A 19,579-nucleotide genomic window follows, 5' to 3' on the forward strand; every position below is an offset into this window, starting at 1 on the left:
AATAGAAAGCCCATAAGAGATCCTCCATAAATACAGTCAACTGTCCTTTGACAAATGAACAAAGGTAATACACACGAAGACAGTGTTTTCAACGAATGGTGCTGGAACAACTGGACTGCTACATGCAGAAAAGTGAATTTAGACACAGACCTTACATCCATCACAAAAATGAACTCGTAACAGATCATATACCTGAATGTAAAATTAAAAACTATAAAATATAAAATCCCTAAAAGGTAGTAATAGGAGAAAATCTAGATAACCTTGGTTATGTTGAACACATTTTAGATACTGAGTCTGCCAAAAAGTTCATTCAGTTTTCCTATAAGATGGCTGTGGTAGTGCTTAGCTGTCTTTAACTTCATTTGAAACAATTCTGTTAGACTGTATTGTGACCGTTGTCATCTCAGTGTGCATAAAAAAAAAAAAAAAACTTATCAAAATTGGTGAAATTTTGTGTAGCCATTTCCAGTCATTTTAATACTGAAGACAGAAGAAAACTTTATTATTTCAAGAAAACACAACTGATTTGTGCAGTGTATGGAGAAGGTGCTGTGACTTATCAGAGAGACCAGTTGAAGTTGATAGCCATTAAACCCAGACATTAACAGAGAAAGATCAATGTTATACCACGTGGGAGACAGCCAACATACTCAAAACATCCAAATCAAGTGCTGAAAATCATGTGCACCAGTTTGGTTTATGTTAATCACTTTGGTATTTGGGTTTCACATAAGTGGGAAAAACCTTATTTTATTAAAAAAACATATATATTTTTGGCTGTGCTGGGTCTTTGCTGTTGCACATCAGCTTTCTCTAGTTGCAGCAAATGGGGGCTACTCTCTAGTTGCAGTGCCAAGGGCTTCTCATTGTGGGGGCTTCTCTTCCTGCAGAGCACAGGCTCGAGGCATGTGGGCTTCAGTAGTTGTGGCACAACAGGCTTAGGTGTCCTGCAACATGTGCGATCTTCTCAGACCAGGGACCAAACCCGTGTCCACTGCAACGGCAGGTGGATTCCTGATCACTAGATCACCAGGGAAGCCCCATGAAGAAACGGTATTTCTGCAAGCAATTCTACTTAAACGTAATGAAAACATTCTGTTTTTAAAACAAACTGTGACGAGTGATGAAAAGTAGACACTGAATAATAATTGGAAGAGATTGTGGGACAAGCAAAAGGAATCACCACACCAAAGGCTGGTCTTCATCCAAAGATTATATAGTATATATGGTGGGATTTGGAAGGGAGTCCTCTATTATGAGCTCCTTCTGGAAAATCAAACAATTCCGACAAGCACTGCTCCCAATTAGACCACCTGACAAAAAGTATCTAGAATTAGTCAACAGAAAACACATAATCTTTTCATCAGGATAACACAAGATCGCATGTTTCTTTGATGATCAGGCAAAAACTGTAACAGCTTTGCTGGGAACTTCTGATTCATACACCATTTCACCAGACACTGCACCTTCAAAATTCCACGTATTTCAGTCTTTACAAAATTCTCTTAATGGAAACAATTTCAAATCCCTGGAAGACTGTAAAAAGCACCTGGAACAGTTCTTTGCTCAAGAAGATATAAAGCTTTGGGAAGAAGGAATTATGAAGTTGCCTTAAAAAAATTACAGAAGGTAATGGAACAAAAAACAATATGTCGTCCAATAAAGTTCTTGAAGAAAATGAAAAAAGTGTCTTTTATTTTTACTTTAAAACCAAAGGAACATTTTGGCCAACCCAATACAATGCCAAAGGCACAATCCATGAAAAAAATAACTGATAAGTCAGACAATTAAAATTTAAAACTTCTGCTCTATGAAAGACAATGTCAAGATGCTAAGAAAATATCTGTGAAAGACACATCTGATAAAGTATTGTTATCTATAATATATACAACTTTTAAAATTCTGCAACAAGAAAACAAACTAATTATAAACATCCTTTAAAAAAATGAACCGAAAACCTTAATATACACCTCATTAAAGAAGACAGAGATGGCAAATAAACACATGAAAAGATGCTCTGTATTGTAAGTCATCAGAGAAATACAGGCTCAAAACAATGAGACACCACTAATACACCTATTAGAATGGTGAAACTGACAACAGCAAACTCTGGAGAGGATGTGAAGCAACTGGAATTCTCATTCAAAGCTGATGGAAATGGAAATTTGGCAGTTTCTAACAAAACTCTTACCATATGACCCAGAAATTATGCTCCCTGACACTTACCCAAAGGAGGTGAAAATTTATATCCATATAAAAGCCTACATATAGATGTTCATAGGACTTTTATTCAGAAGTGCCAAAACTTGGAAGCAATCAACAAGACATCCTTCAGTAGGTGAATGGATAAACACTTGGTACTATATCCAGACAACAGATTATTCAGTACTGAAAGAAAAAAGAGCCATCAAGCCATGAAAAGACATGGAGGAAACTTAAATCCATAATACTAACCTGGTAAGTTTACATATTTTATGACTCCAACTATATGATATTCTGGAAAAGTCAAAAACTATGGAGACAATGAAAGGTCAGACAATAAAAGGTTAAGGCGGAGGCAGGGATGAATAGCTGCAGCAAAGAGGAATTTTAGGGCCGTGAAGCCACTCTGTGTGATACTCCAAGGGAGGATTCGTGTCATTACTTGTCAAGACCCACAGAGCACACATCACCAAGAGTGAACACTGCGGTGAACTATAGACTCAGGGTGATGATGTGTCACTGCAACAGACGCATTTATTTAACAAAAGTACAAGTGGCTGTGGGCTGCTGCTGCTGGGAAACACTGAAGAGACGGGATATATGAGGAACCATTGTACCTGTGGCTCAATTTTGCTATGACTTGAAATTGCTCTACAAAAATAGTCTATTTTTAAAAAATTCTTTATAAAAAAGAGGTACTAGACTTATTCTTTGACCATCAACACTGGGCTAGATTAACAAGAGGTAAGTGATGCCTTCAAAACTGAGATAAAATTACTCCAAAGCTTGAATTCTGTAATCAGATAAATTACCAACTGGCATTTACATTCACGTATGGGCTCAAAATTTTACAGCTTAAACAAATCTCTCAAAATTATTGGAAGATACTCCAGAAATTGAGAGAAAAGCACTGTAGACACAGAGGACTCAAGAAACCACGTCAGAAGTCCAACACAATCCTGAGAAGCAGGCTAAGGGACCCATACAGATGGGAGCAAGAAACAAGGGACGCAAAAAGGTTTTCTCCAAGAAGCTGATGCCATACAACAGCATGTAAGATAAATCAGTCATAACATAGACAAAAGTTACTATCTCTGACATTAAAAGACTTTCAGAAAGCAGAGAAGAAAAAATGGGTGAGATAAGAACAGAAAAAGGTCAGAGAGGCCTTTAAAACTACAGCGATACCGTTCCTCATCCATCAGATGGGAAAACCCTACACTGCTGGTGACACACACCACTGGCAAGACTCTAAGAAACACCGACAGACTGCCTGCTACTAGGAACACGAAGCGGTACAAAGCCCACACAGGGGAAGGTGACGGTGTATTACGTAACTACGTATATACTTGAGATCTGATTCAGTGCTACCTCAAGAAATCTATCCCAATGACAGTGGTAAGACAAATGGGCAAGGCTTTTCACTGCAGTTATTATTTCCAATAGCAGGAGAGTAGAAGCAACACAAACGTCCAAATAAATGACTACTCTACAAACTAACTTCACACTTCTACACAATGGGATACTACTCAGTTGTAAAGAACCATGAGCCATTTCTCTATATATTGCTAAGAAGACGTCACAACTACATACTGTTCAGGGGAAAAGGCAAGTAACAGAAGAACAGGTAGGTACGTATATACTTACTGGGCACTAAGATTAGTTTGTTATTGACAATGGCTTCATATCACCCATCTGAGGATCACAGATTTTCCAGTGGAAAACAGAACAAGACCCTTCACTAGGTAGCTACAGTTACATCTATTTGTTGACTGAAGTGAGGAAAAACAAGCATAATTTACAAAATAAACTGTTCTATGATTCACCTAACAGTACAGTCACTTGAATCGTCCCAAACAATAACAGGCAAGAAAAACTATATACACTCAAACTGTTTTAACAAGCTCATCCAGACAAGTTCCAAAATAAACAGCATTTTTTTTTAAATTTACTTTTACGGTATTATTTACTTATTTTTGGCTGCCCAGGCTTTCTCTAGTTGCAGTGCAGACTTCTCACGGCAGCAGCTTTTCTTCTTGTGGAGCACAGGCTCAATAGTGGTGGCACACGGGTTTGATCGCCCCTTAGCATGTGGGATGTTCCCGTGTCTCCTGCATTGACAGGCGGATTCTTTATTATTGAGCCACCAAGGAAGCCCTTTTTATGTGCATTTTTGAAAATTGTTATTAGAGACAATTTCAGTAAATCTGAGAACCGAAAAGAATATGAATGAATCACTATACATTACACCTGTAGCTTTCTAACAATCAACTCATCCACTGTCTATTCATGAAACTTTTAAAGATGTACACGCTTTAGCTAGGCAAGAGTACACACTAAGAAACAAAGGCACAGCAACCAAGAAAAAGGAGAATCTAACATATAAAAGAGGAAAAAGAAACTCCAAGGATGACAATGTTGTATCAGATCGAGAGAATAATCAACAGAATAGAAAATGACAGAAGGTGCTAGAAAAAGACTCTCTTAAGAAAAACAAGGACAGATGGATTATCTATTACATTCGGCATGCAGGAAATTACATTGAGAGGAGTTTCATAAAGCTGTTAGAGGTTCTAGAAGACTCCAACTTGCAAAGAAACTTAAACAAATAGAAAAAAATTAAGCAATCACAAAACTCCAAGAAAAACATAATGTACCAAAAAAAAGTAACCATACTGCATTACTTGGCTCAAATGTTCAATATTTATGTAGTAATCACGACAGAAACAATAAATACATTTTTAGCCAAAGCTTTTTTAGAAGTTTCAAGAAGTAGTAAAACTGTCAAGATCACATAATGCTATACGTAAGTTCAGTTCAGTTCAGTTGCTCAGTCGTGTCCGACTCTTTGCAACCTCATGAATTGCAACACACCAGGCCTCCCTATCCATCACCAACTCCCAGAATTCACTCAAACTCACGCCCATCAAGTTGGTGATGCCACCCAGCCATCTCATTCTCTGTCGTCCCCTTCTCCTCCTGCCCCGAATCCCTCCCAGCATCAGTCTTTTACAATGAGTCAACCCTTCGCATGAGGTGGCCAAAGTATTGGAGTTTCAGCTTTAGCATCAGTCCTTCCAAAGAACACCCAGGACTGATCTCCTTTAGAGTAGACTGGTTGGCTCTCCTTGCAGTCCAAGGGACTCTCAAGAGTCTTCTCCAATACCACTGTTCAAAAGCATCAATTCTTCAGCGCTCAGCTTTCTTCACATAAAAAATCCTAAAAGATGCTATCAGAAAACTACTAGAGCTCATCAGTGAATTTGATAAAGTTGCTGGATATAAAATTAATATACAGAAATCATTTGTATTTCTGTATACTAACAATGAAGTATCAGAAAGAGAGATTAAGGAAACAAGTTCATTTATCACTGCATCAAAAAGACTCTAAGGACTTCACTGGGGTTCAGTGGCTAAGAGTCCATGCTCCCAATGCAGAGGGCCTGCATTCAATCCCTGCTCATGGAACTAGATCCATATGCTGCAAATAAGGGTTCACATGCCACAATTAAAAGATCTCCTATGCTGCAATGAAGATCGAAGATCCTGTGGGCCACATCTAAGACCTGGTGCAGCCAAATATTCACTGTTGTTTCCGTTCAGTCGCTAAGTCATGTCTGACTCTTTGTGACCCCAAGGACGGCAGCACACCAGGCCCCCAGTCGTTCACCATCTCCAGGAATTTGCTCAGATTTATATCCATTGAGTTGGTGATGCTATCTAACTATCTCACCTCTGTCGCCCCCTTCTCCTCGTGTCCTCAATCTTTTCCAGCATCAGGGTCTTTTCCAATGAGTCTGCTCTTCACAACAGGTAGGCAAAGTACTAGAGCTTCAGCATCAAGCCTTCCAATGAATATTCAGGGTTGACCTCCTTTAGGATTGACCACTTTCACTTCCTTGCAGTCCAAGGGACTCTCAAGAGTCTTCTCCAGCACCATAATTAAAAAACATCAATTCTTTGTCACTCAGCCTTCTTTATGGTCCAATTCTCAGATCCATACATAACTACTGGAGAAACTATAGCTTAACTAGACAGACTTTTGTCAGCAAAGCGATGTCTCTGATTTTGAATATACTGTCTAGGGTTGTCATAGCTTTTCTTCCAAGGAGCAAGTGTCTTTTAATTTTGTGGCTGTAGTCACTGTCCGTGTTGATTTTGGAACCCAAAAAAATAAAGTCTGTCATTGCTTACACTTTCCCCCATCTATTTGCCATGAAGTGAGGGGACTGGATACCACCTTGGTTTCTTGAGTATCGAGTTTTAAGCCGGCTTTTTTACTCTTCTCTTTCACTCTCACCAAGAAGCTCTTTAGTTGCTCTTCACTTTCTGCCATTAGAGTGGTATCATCTACATACCTGAGGTTGTTGATATTTCTCTCGGCAATCTTGACTCCAGCTTGTGAGTTATCCAGCCCAGCATTTCACATGATGTACTCTGCATAGAAGTTAAATAAACAGGGTGACAATATACAGCTTGTCATATTCCTTTCCCAATTTGGAACCAGTCAGTTGTTCCATGTCCCACTCTAATTGTTGCTTCTTGACCTGCATACAGGTTTCTCAGGAGACAAGTAAGGTAGTCTGGTATTCTTATCTCTTTAAGAATTTTCCACAGTTTGTTGTGATCCACAAAGTCAAAGGCTTTAGCATAGTCAATGATGCAGAAGTAAATGATTTTCTGGAATTCCCTGGCTTTCTCTATGATCCAACAAATGTTGGCAATCTGATCTCTAGTTCCTCTGCCTTTTTTTAAACCAGTCTGTACATTCGGAAGTTCTTGGTTCACAAACTCCTGAAGCCTCGCTTGAAGGATTTGGGGCATAACCTTGCTAGCAAGTGAAATAAGTACAATTCTACAGTAATTTGAACACTCTTTGGCACTGCCTTTCTTTGAAACTGGAATGAAAACTGACCTTTTCCAGTGCTGTGACCATTGTTGAGTTTTCCAAATTTGCTGACGTATTAAGTGCAGCACTTTAACAGCCTCATCTTCTAGGACTGTAAATAGCTCAGCTGGAATTCTACCACCTCTCCACTAGCTTTGTTGGTAGTAAATGCTAAGACCCACCTGACTTCACACTCCAGGATTTCTGACTCTAGGTGAGTGACCACAAAATCATGGTTATTCAAGTCATTAAGACCTTTTCTGTATAGTTCTGTGTATTCTTGCCACCCTTCTTACTCTGCTTCTGATAGGTCCTTACCATTTCTGTCCTTTATCATGCCCCTCCTTACATGATATATTCCCTTGATATCTCCAGTTGTCTTGAAGAGATCTCTAGTTACACAAGCCTCTTCACCACGAGAAGGCTGTGATCCATGAACAGGAGCCAAATTAATAAATAAATATCAAAAAATAATAATAAAGCGTTAAGAAAGATAATTTATCTATAAATAAAGCCTAAGGAAGCAGAATACCAGAACTTCAAAAACTATAAAACACTGATGAAAAGAAACTGATGATATACTGTGTTCTTGGAATGGAAGAACCAATAATGTTAAAATGGCCACACTACCCAAAGCAATCTACTGTCAATGCAATTCCTTTCAAATTATCAATGGTATTTTTCATAGAACTAGAACAAAAAATTTTATTTGTATGGAAACACAAAAGAATCCAAATAGCCAGAACAATCTTGAGAAAGAACACAATGAGGAATCATGCTCCCTGACTTCAGATTATACTACAGAGACACAGTAATCAAACAGTATGATACTGGCACAAAAACAGACATAGAGATCAATGGACAGGATAGAAAGCCTAGAAATAAACTCACACACTTTGAGTTTCTGAGTGGCAAGAATATACAATTGAGAGTTTGTGGGGAGGCAAGAACATACAATAGAGAAAAGACAGTCTTCTCAGTTAGTACTGCTGGGAAAACTGGACAGCTACATGTAAACGGATGAAATTAGAACATTCTCTTAACACCATATACAAAAATAAACTCAAAAGGAATTAGACTTAAATGTAAGACTGGGTATTATAAAACTCCTAGAGGAAACAGAACACTCTGACATAAATCACAGCAATATTTGGGGAGGTGGGGGGAGCGAGTGGGGGCGGGGCGGCTGGCTCTGTCTTTTACGGTAATGGAAATAAAAGCAAAAATTTTACAAATGGTATCTAATTAAACTTTAAAAATTTTTGTACAGCAAAGAAAACCATAACAAAGCAAAAAGTCAATCTACAGACTGGGAGAAAATATTTGCAAATGATGCTACCAACAGAGATTAATTTTCAAAATATACAAACTTCATACAGCTTAGTATCAAAAAACAAACAACCCAATCAAAAAAGGACAGAAGATCTAAACAGACATTTCTCCAAAGATGACACACAGATGGGTAACAGGCATATGAAAATAAGCTCAACATTGCTAATTATTAAAGAAATGCAAATCAAAAGTACAAACAATGAGGTATCTCACTGACAGACACAAGTCAGAATGGCTGTTTTTAAAAAGTCAATAAACAATAAATGCTACACAGAGTGTGGTACTCTTCTACACGGCTGGAGAACGTAAGGTGGTACAGCTACTATGGAGAACAGTACAGAGGTTCCGTAAAAACTAAACACAGAGCTACCGTATGACGCTGGAATCCATGCATCCCCATGTTCATAACAGCACTAATTACAACAGCTAAGACCTAGAAGTAACCATCAACAGATGAATGGATAAAGATGTGGTACACATATACAATAGGCTATTACTCAGCCATAAAAACAGATGAAATAATGGCACTGCAGCTACTATAGAGACCTAGAGATTATAATATTAACTGCAGTCAAGGAAAACTATCACATGCTATCACCTACATACGAAATTTTAAAAAATAATACAAATGAACTTATTTACAAAACAGAAATAGACTCACAGACACAGAAGACAAACTTACAGTTACCAGAAGAGATATAATGGGGGGAGGGGATAAATTAGGAGTTTCTGATTAACATAAACACATTATCATATATAGAACAGGTAAACAAGGACCTACCATATAGTGGAGGGAACAATACTCAATATCTTGTAATATCCTATCATGGAAAAGAATCTGAAAAACAGACATGTATATGCAGGTGGAGCTAGTGGTCAAGAACCTGCCTGCCAATGCAGGAGATGTAAGAGACGCAGGTTCAACCTCTGGGTCAGGAACCCGCTGCAGTATTCTTGCCTGGAAACTCCCATGGACAGAGGAACCTCGTGGGCTACAGTCTACAGAGCTGCAAAGAGTTGGATACGACTGAAGCAACTTAGCAGCAGTAGCGGCAGCACATACACAACTGAATCACTTTGCTGTGTACCTGAAACTAACTCAACATCGCAAATTAGCTGTATTTCAATAAAAAAATTAAATAGATTTCATTTAAAAAAAAAACAAAAAGGCTAATGAGAGAAGAAGATGTTATGTGAAAAAGAATCCTCAACAGGTTTCAATATCTAATAAAGAAAAATTTGTATATTCATTATTTACAAATACTGAAGGCAAAACTCAAAATGAACAGAACGCCTACTTTTTGATAAAAGTCTTTGGCACTATTTGACATTTCACTCATGAATTTCTATTGATTGGTAAACAGAAAAATCGAGGTTTTAAAAACATCTGAATATAGTAAAAACAGTTGTTAATCTGAGTATTAAGGCAATGGCACCCCACTCCAGTACTCTTGCCTGGAAAATCCCATGGACAGAGGAGCCTGGAAGGCTGCAGTCCATGGGGTCGCTAAGAGCCGGACACGACTGAGCGACTTCACTTTCACTTTTCACTTTCATGCATTGGAGAAGGAAATGGCAACCCACTCCAGTGTTCTTCCCTGGAGAATCCCAGGGATGGGGGAGCCTGGTAGGCTGCCGTCTATGGGGTCGCACAGAGTTGGACATGACTGAAGCGACTTAGCAGCAGCAGCAGCAGGCACATCCATCTATTATTACCATTCCCTGTACTTATCAGTATGATTAAAATGTCATAAAAGGAGAAAATTTATATTTGATAAACTAGTAAAAATGGAGGCTAATTCTATGGGGGGAAAACATGAAAAATTTTATCAGGTAAAAGGACTTGTGGCTTAACATCATTAGATATATATATAAACTACCACTTTAGAAACCAATTAAAATTCAACATAATTATACAAATAAATCTAAGTTATTTAAAAAACAGAAATCCCTATTATGGTGAACTATGTATACAGAGATAATGCAAATATTCAATTTTCAAATTTTTATTGATTACACATGCCCTAATGACAAACACTGTCAGGTATTAGGATTTGCCCACTGTGGTGGTTTTAAAACATGACCATAATTCTCTGACACTTCTCCTATAGAGCAGAGTACATGCACACTCCCTTGAACCTGAGCAGACCTTTGAGACTGCATCAATGAACAAAATGCAACAAAAGTGAACCCATATAACTTTCAAGACCCCCAATAGAAGACACCATGCTTCTGTGCCTGTTTCTCTTCAGGTACTTGCTCTGGGAGCCTTAAGTAATAAGTCCAGATATCCAATGGCCCACAGTGGAAGAGAAATATCCTAGGAGCCCTATACACTGAAGGCTCCCCGCTTCAGTTTTGAGATGGCACCAGACTAAGGGCACATCTGAGCCACCATAGCAACTCTGGAATGTCTATCTAGGTTTCTTGATGCATGAAAATAAGAAACCCCCTTTCTAGGTGAATTTTATTTGTTAATGGGCACATTTGTTACTGATATAAAGATTTAAAAGTAACAGAGCCTCCATTTATGTTAACAGGAAAAATGATTAAAATAATTTTATAAATAATACTGATCAAAGGGATCATTGATCTAAGAGTATAATACGTAACAGTGAAAAATAAATGACCCCAGGATCTTACACATTAAAATATTAAACAATAGGCCAACCGGAATTTACAGAGTACCCACTCTGTCTCTAGTGCTATGCCACATGCTCTAAGAAATTATCAAAGGATAAGAAAATATAAGATCAAAGTACTGGCTAGGATTAGATAATCTCTCCCTTAACAGTAACATCTCCTGGTTTAGCTCCTTCAATTACTTATACCATACTACACATCACTTTAATCAGTTCTCTCTCCTAACTAAGAATATGACTTTAAATCAATGAAGAAAATAGGAGTGATGAATTCAGAATGGTGTGCCTAAAAAGACTTGGGGTACAATTACTATCTCAAGCTACAGAAACATGCGGGGTTCACCAATCAACAAAAACTTTTGTTGACAGCAATTTTTGAAACAAATGAGATGAAATAAACATTTTGTTAAAATAGTATGATCAACAAAAACAATGCTTTTTGCAGAGCAGCTAGGCATATAGCTAAGCACCTCACACACAAAAACACATTTATTTCTTCATAATAACCCCAGTAGATACATAACAGTACTACTGTTTAGATAAGGAAAAACAAGGCTTAAGAAGATACAGAAGGCACCAATGTTTACACAGCTAGTAAAAGAGCAGGACAGGACTTCCCTGCTGGTGCAGTGGATAAGAATCTGCCTGCCAATGCCGGGGACACAAGTTTGATCCCTGGTCTGAGAAGATTCCACATGTCGCAGAGCAATTTAAGCCTGTGTGCAACTTGAACCTGTGCTCTAGAGCCCACATGCGGCAACTGAACCTGCACTCTAGAGCCCGCATGTGGCAACTGAACCTGAGCTCTAGAGCCCACATGTGGCAACTGAACCTGCACTCTAGAGCCCGCATGTGGCAACTGAACCTGCGCTCTAGAGCCCACATGTGGCAACTGAACCTGCGCTCTAGAGCCCACATGTGGCAACTGAACCTGCACTCTAGAGCCCGCATGTGGCAACTGCTGAAGCCAATGTGTCTAAGCTTGTGCTCTGCACCAAGAAGTCACGGCAATGCACCACAAAGAGCAGCCCCTGCTAGGAGAAACTAGAGAACCTGTACGCGTAACAGAGACCTAGTGTAAACAAAAATAAATAAACAAATTATTAAAAAATTAAGAAGTAAAGAAATAAAAAAAGAGCAGGATAGAACTGATGAGAGAGTTGGAATGAGAATAGTAAACCCTCAGCTGACTTACACTCCAGTCTGTCACCATGACTGCAAGTTAATCTTATCGACAAATGTAACAGTTGAATCAATGTTTACAAGAGAGGCACTAAAATCAAAGAGATAAAAGCAACTTAAAATCTTAATCCCTGTGGCTCCTCTACAAAGGAATTACAAACTCCATAGCGAATAAATATAATAAATTCTAAACCACACAGCAACCATTTTAAGATTACTAGTAATTTTGCTAGCTGAATTCTCAGATTCACTTATATTTGACAGATGTTTTCAATATTCAAATGTATTTCTGGAATGGAGAAAAATAAAAGTCCAAAAGAGAACACTGGGCTTCCCTGATGGCTCAGTGGTAAAGAATCTGCCTACCAACACAGGAGACACAAGTTGGATCCCTGGGTCAGGAAGATCCCTAAAGGAAAAAAATGGCAACCCACTCCAGTATTCTTGCCTGGGAAATCCCCTGGACAGAGGAGTCTGCAGGGCTACAGTCCATAGGGTCGAAAAAGAATCAGACACAACTTAGTGAAAAAACAACAACAACAAAAGAATGTATTTATTACTTACCCATTTTATTCTGTAGCCTGTAAGATTTTTACCTTTTAGTTTTTTAGGGTAGACAAAAACCATGCAAAGTCTAAACTTCTAGTATCAGCTGTATGCCACAAAAATAAGAATTTCTATTAAATATTCATTTCATTTCCATACATCACATTCCAGTTCCTTCAAGTAAATACACAAAAAGCTGAGTTTACCTTTTTTCCTATTAAACTCTAAATCTCACTAAATCTAATACTCATCTAGTCATCTCACTTTCACTTCTTTCAAAAACCAATGATAAAACCTTTACTTACTAGAAACCTCTTAAGTATTTACAATTCACTTGCTAAATTTACTGGACATCCATAACTTACTGCAAAAGACCACAGGAAAAATTAATATGATTTCCTACCTTTCACAAACCTAAACCTGTGTTTTTCACATGTATAAAATACTAGAAATCACACGAAGCTTTAAGCACAGCAAACCACTAGGAATTACATGAGAGCATTCCCCATTTTTACAACCGCTTCAAATTTATTGCACTAAAGCAAGTGTGGAAGTGCACTGCCTACCTGCATCAGCTCTGGACCGCTGGCCAGGTGTCTTTCCGAATGGGGTCTTCATTCATCTGTATTTAGGTGAGCAGCACAGCTGCTGGACTAGGGTGAAAATCCAACACGCTCCAATTTGAAACTTCACAGACTTGCAATGTTCTTGTTAATCCATCATCCCAAGCGCTTTTTTTTTTTAACAAGTTCAGCAAAAATACGTGAAATCTTAAGTACTCTGTAAAACAGTGAAATAACAGTTCATTACTAGAGCATCACACAAGAGCAAACTTCTCCAAGTAAGCCATCAAACATGACATTATTTTAAATGTAACATCAGTGAAAATGCATTTTGCCCAGAAGCAATTAACTTTAATTTCTCAGTCCTTGGTGCCAAGGACTGCACAGAGAAGCAAGAGAAAAGAAAGTACTAGACCCTTCAACAAAGAAAAGGGTAGTTTCTTGGCGGTCAATTGAACATAATACAGCCTTGGGCTTCCCTGTATCCCAATCCATTTTGCGGGCAGAAGTCAGAAAAGGGTAGACACTGGTATGTCAAAGAAGATTTAGACTGGCACAGCCCATCTTCTTGACGGGACACAAAAAGACCCAGCAAGACCAGGAGTAAGAAACAGGTGCAGCAGGTACACAGTGGAACAACTCCTGGAGGATGAGGCAACACTGGAATCCGCTTCAAGCCTGAGCCACTGCTGGGTGGAAGGTCGGTGAACCAAGATAAGGGATTACAGTCAGTAAGACTTAGCAGTTCCCTTTCTGCTCCCAAGATTCCAGAACCAGAGGGAAAGATCCAGTAACTCTGGAGGAGCCTTAAAGCAATTTTCATTCATTCCCAGGCAAAAAGTTAAATCATCTTATAAAAATGGTTTATCCTTTAAACCAAATTTGGGTCCAGTTTACAGTCCATGTAGTAAAACATCTATGGAAACATATTCTCATAAAACACAAAAATATCCACCACAAATTTCAGTTCACAAACTGAACCACCCGACTACATTCAGTTCTCATGTATTAGTTACCTATCTACAACTTATAGCCATGTGTTCACAGGTTTAAGAACTAAAGGGAATGCATTTTCTAGAGACTAAAACGTAACATAATAGTTAAAATAATTTAAAAAGTTTAAATAACAAGGGGAAAAGGAATCATTTTAACTGGTAAAAAATTCTTAACTACACAAATAAAACTTCAGAAAACTTCAAGGGAAATTTAAAATCAAATGGACTATATAATTCAATGAATGTTCAGAACGACTACTGTTTGAAGCTAAGGTAGAAGGGGAGAGACACTACACAAGTAAGTAATCAAAGGAGATAGTATCTCAAGTGGCAGTAAGTTATAGGGCATCCCTCAGAGATATGGCGGGTTCAGTTCCAGACTACCACAACAAAGCGATTATTGTCAATTGTCAACTACAAACTGGTTTTTGCCAAGGGCGTTTGCCATCTGCCTCTGTGGAGACTGAACACTGGGCTGCTGCAGCTGTTGACCTTCAACACCCCCTGAGGGAGTTCAGGGTAGAGAATAAGGCACTCTGCTCCACAGAATCTGGTAGACAGGTCTTTAGACAGTTGGATATTTTCAAGAACTGATTTCATTACTCCAATCTTTGCATCTCCTCATATCTAGAAAAGCACTAAATCCCTTCATGAAGACATCAGCTCCTCATGACTAGCAGAAAACCTCTTATTAGGTTAAGAGCTTGATCGCACTGAACTCCCCCTTCACAAAATCTTTATATTCACTTTCCCTCACTACCTCTTTGGAGCAGTCTCTCAGAGCTGTATGAGATGCTGTCTCCCTGGCTGCAGTCCTCATTCTGTCCCAAATAAAACTTAACTCACAACTCTCATGTTGTTTTTTAAGTTGACACAATAAAATGAGTCACATGAATTTTTTGGTTTCCAATGCATATAAAAGTTATGTTCACATTATACTGTTGTCTATTAAGTATGCAGTAGCATCATACCTGAAAAAAACTACGTACATATCTTGATTTTAAAAGATTCTATTGCTAAAAAAGCTAACCATCATCTGCCAATGCCAGGTTGCCACAAACCTTCAATAAAACGAGGTATGCCTATAATGAAAAAAAAACTGGAAGCAGTATTACCAAGTCCATGCTCATTCTGCTCGCCGCACAACAGGCAGTGAATCCAAGAGACAAGGTGTAGAGACAAGCTGGCTGACCAAGGAGACGGCAGACTAACGTCTCAAAATAACCATCCTGTCTGGGTCTGGATGCCAGGTTCTTTTATAGAACCCAAGAGAGAAGCAATGAAGAACCACAGTCAAAAGGCAGAATAGAGAGGGAGGCAGTGAGGAAGTAAAGTAAAAAGGGTTTTCAGTCTTGCAAATATCTCTGGGAATGGCCAAGCCTCTGGAAACAATGTGTAAATCTTTTCTTTGCAGCCATTCACAGATGGGCAGGGTCAGATTATCTATGAGCTGAGCAAGGCATTTTAGTTTAACAGGCAAACAATAAAGTTTGTGGAAGTGATGGAATTCCAGCAGAGCTATTTAAAATCCTAAAAGATGATGCTAGTGAAGTGCTGCACTCAATATGTCAGCAAATCTGGAAAACCCAGCAGTGGCCACAGGACTGGAAAAGGTCAATCCTCATCCCAATTCCCAAAAAGGGCAGTACTAAAGAATGGTCAAACAGGACAATTGCACTCATCTCCCATTCTAGCAAGGTTACGTTCAAAATCCTCCAAGCTAAGCTTCAGCGTTACGTGAACCAAGAACTTCCAGATGTTCAACCTGGGTTTAGGAAAAAGAAGAGGAATCAGAGATCAAATCGCCAACATTTGCTGGATCATAGAGAAAGCAAGGGAATTCCAGAAAAACATCTGCCTCTGTTTCACTGACTGCACTAAAGCCTTTGACTGTGTGGTTCACAGCAATCTGTGGAAAACTCTTAAAGAGATGGGAATACCAGACCATTACCTGTCTCCTGAGAAATCTGTATGCAGGTCAAGAAGCAAGTTAGAAGCCTGTATGGAACAACTGACTGGTTCAGGATTGAGAAAGGAATACAAGGCTGTTATTGTCACTCTGTTTATTTAACTTATATGCAAAGCACACGATGAGAAATGCTGGGCCGAATGACTCACAAGCTAGTCCAGGAGAAACATCAAAACTTCAGATATGCAGACAATCCCACTCTAACTGAAGAGAAACTAAAGAGCTTCTTGATGAGGGTGAAGGTAGGAGAGTGAAAAGGCCAGCTTAAAACTCAGTATCAAAAAAAAAACAAAGATCATGCATTTGGTCCCATCACTTCATGGCAAATAGAAGGGGAAAAGGTATAAGCAGTGACAGATTTCCTCTTCTTGGGCTCTAAAATCACAGATGGTGACTGCAGCCATGAAATTAGAAGACCGCTGCTTCTAAGCAGGAAAGCTGTGACAGACTTAGTGTGTTAAAAAGCAAGGACTTCATTTTGCCGACTAAGGTCTATATAATCAAGGCTATGGTCTTTCCAGTAGTCACGTATGGATGTTAGAGCTGGACATTAAAGGAGAGCAAAGAAGAACTGATGCTTTTGAAATGTGATGCTGGAGGAGACTCATGAGAGTACCCTGGAGAGCAAGGAGATCAAACCAGTCAGTCTTAAAGGAAATCAACCCTGAATACTCTTTGGAAGGACTGAAGCTGAAGCTCCAATACTTTGGTCACCTAATGCAAAGAGCTGGGCTACTTCCCCAGTGGCTCAGTGGTAAAGATTCTGCCTGCAGTACAAGGACTGCAGGTGACATGGGTTCAATCACTGGGCTGGATGAGCCCTTGGAGAAGGGCATGGCAACGCACTCCAGTATTCTTGTCGGAGAACCCATGGAACAGAGGAGCCTGGCAGGTTACAGTCCATGGGGTCACAGAGTTGGACACAAATGAAGTGACTTTGCACACACGCACAATGCAAAACAGCTAACTCATTGGCAAAGACCCTCATGCTGGGAAAGATGGAAGGAAGAAGGAGAAGAGGGAGACAGAGGATGAGATGGCTGGATGGCATCAAGGATTCAATGGGCATGAACTTGGGCAAACTCTGGGAGATGATGAGAAACAGGAAAGCCTAGTGTGCTGCAGTTCATGTGGTCACGAACAGTACTTAGCGACTGAACAAGAGGCAGAGAGGCAGGGTCCTTTGAGGCAGGCCATTAAGTAAGATTTGAAAGGCAAAATGGTTGTCTAAGAAGGCCTTACAAATAGCTGTGAAAAGAGAGGAGAAAAGGAGAGATATATCCATTTGAATGCACAGTTCCAAAGAATAGCAAGGAGAGATAAGAAAGCCTTCCTCAGTGATCAGTGCAAAGAAATAAAGGAAAACAATAGAATGGGAAAGACTAGAGATCTCTTCAAGAATATTAGAGATACCAAAGGAACATTTCATGCAAAGACGGACTCAATAAAGGACAGAAGTGGCATGGACCTAACAGAAGCAGAAGATATTAAGAAGAGATGGCAAGAATACACAGAAGAATGTACAAAATGTACAAAAAAGATCTTCACAACCCAGATAATCATGATGGTGTGATCACTCACCTAGAGCCAGACATCCTGGAATGTGAAGTCAAGTGGGCCTTAGGAAGCATCACTATGAACAAAGCTAGTGGAGGTGATGGAATTCCAGTAAAGCTATTTCAAATCCTGCAAGATGATGCTGTGAAAGTGCTGCACTCAATATGCTAGCTAATTTGGAAAATTTAGCAGTGGCCACACGACTGGAAAAGGTCAGTTTTCATTCCAATCCCTAAGAAAGGCAAGGTCAAAGAATGCTCAAACTACCGCACAACTGCACTCATCTCACACACTAGCAAAGTAATGCTCAAAATTCTCCAAGCCAGGCTTCAACAGTATGTGAACCATGAACTTCCAGATGTTCAAGCTGGATTTAGAAAATGCAGAGGAACCAGGGATCAAATTGCCAACATCCGCTGGATCATCGAAAAAGCAAGAGAGTTTCCCAAAAACATCTATTTCTGCTTTATTGACTATGCCAAAGATTTTGACTGTGTGGATCACAACAAACTGTGGAAAATTCTTCAAGAGATGGGAATACCAGACCATCTGACCTGTCTCCTGAGAAATCTGTATGCAGGCCAAGCAGCAACAGTTGTAACTGGACATGGAACAACACACTGGTTCCAAATCAGGAAAGGAGAATGTCAAGGCTGTATATTGTCACCCAGCTTATTTAACTTATATGCAGTGTACGTCATGAAGAGAGTTCATCCAGAGTTCATCTGGGCTGGATGAAGCACAAGCTGGAATCAAGATTGCTGGGAGAAATATCAATAACCTCAGATAGGCAGATGACCCCACCCTTATGGCAGAAAGCGAAGAACTAAATAGCCTCTTGATGAAAGTGAAAGAGGTGAGTGAGAAAGTTGGCTTAAAGCTCAACATTCAGAAAACAAAGATCCCGTCCCATCACTTCATGGCAAATAGATGTGCAAACAATAGAAACAGTGAAAGCCTTTATTTTGGGGGGCTCCAAAATCACTGCATATGATGACTCCATCATATGCAGATGAAATTAAAAGACGCTTGCTCCTTGGAAGAAAAGTTATAACCAACCTAGACAGCATGTTAAATAGCAGAGACATTACTTTGCCAACAAAGGTCCGTCTAGTCAAAGCTATGGTTTTTCCAATAGTCATGTATGGATGTGAGAGTTGGACTATAAAGAAAGCTGAGAACCAAAGAACTGATGCTTTTGAAATGTGCTGTTGGAGAAGATGTCTTGAGAGTTCCTTGGACAGCAAGGAGATCCAACCAGTCCATCCTAAAGGAGATCAATCCTGAGTATTCACTGGAAGAATTGATGCTGAAGCTAAAACTCCAATACTTTGGCCACCTGATGCAAAGAACTGACTCATTTGAAAAGACTCTGATGCTGGGAAAGATTGAAGGCAGGAGAAGGGGACGACAGAGGATGAGATGTTTGGATGGCATCACCAACTCAATGGGACATGAGTCTGAGTAGGCTCTGGGAGTTGGTGATGAACAGGAAGGCCTGGCGTGCTGCAGTCCATTGGGTCGCAGAGAGTTGGACACGACTGAGCGACTGAACTGAACTGAACGACTAAACTGAACTGAACTGATTAAGTAAGATCACAATAACAGCAACAAAAAGCAAGTTGAAGAAACAGGTCCAACATGGAGTCAGAATTGGCTGGTCTCTGTAGAAGCAGCAGCACCTTCTCTAAAGGTGACTT

The 19,579-nt window shown here is 39.4% G+C and overlaps 1 protein-coding gene across 2 annotated transcripts in view; it reads right to left on the reverse strand.

Annotated features, from left to right (window-relative positions):
• SPIN1 (spindlin 1) overlaps nucleotides 1-19,579 on the reverse strand; it is an 81,700-nt gene that overhangs the window by 34,993 nt on the left and 27,128 nt on the right. Inside the window, exons 2-3 of one of the 2 annotated variants that reach the window (XM_070795193.1) lie at nucleotides 13,362-13,575; nucleotides 6,564-6,642 (exon numbers count right to left, since the gene is read on the reverse strand). In XM_070795193.1, coding sequence (XP_070651294.1) covers nucleotides 6,564-6,642; nucleotides 13,362-13,367 — 85 coding nt within the window. In that variant the 5' untranslated portion in view covers nucleotides 13,368-13,575. The remainder of the gene's footprint in view (nucleotides 1-6,563; nucleotides 6,643-13,361; nucleotides 13,576-19,579) is intronic. The other variant, XM_019966641.2, reaches the window with a different exon arrangement.

Source organism: Bos indicus, chromosome 8, assembly GCF_029378745.1.
Source record: "Bos indicus isolate NIAB-ARS_2022 breed Sahiwal x Tharparkar chromosome 8, NIAB-ARS_B.indTharparkar_mat_pri_1.0, whole genome shotgun sequence".
NCBI classification, from domain to species: domain Eukaryota; kingdom Metazoa; phylum Chordata; class Mammalia; order Artiodactyla; family Bovidae; genus Bos; species Bos indicus.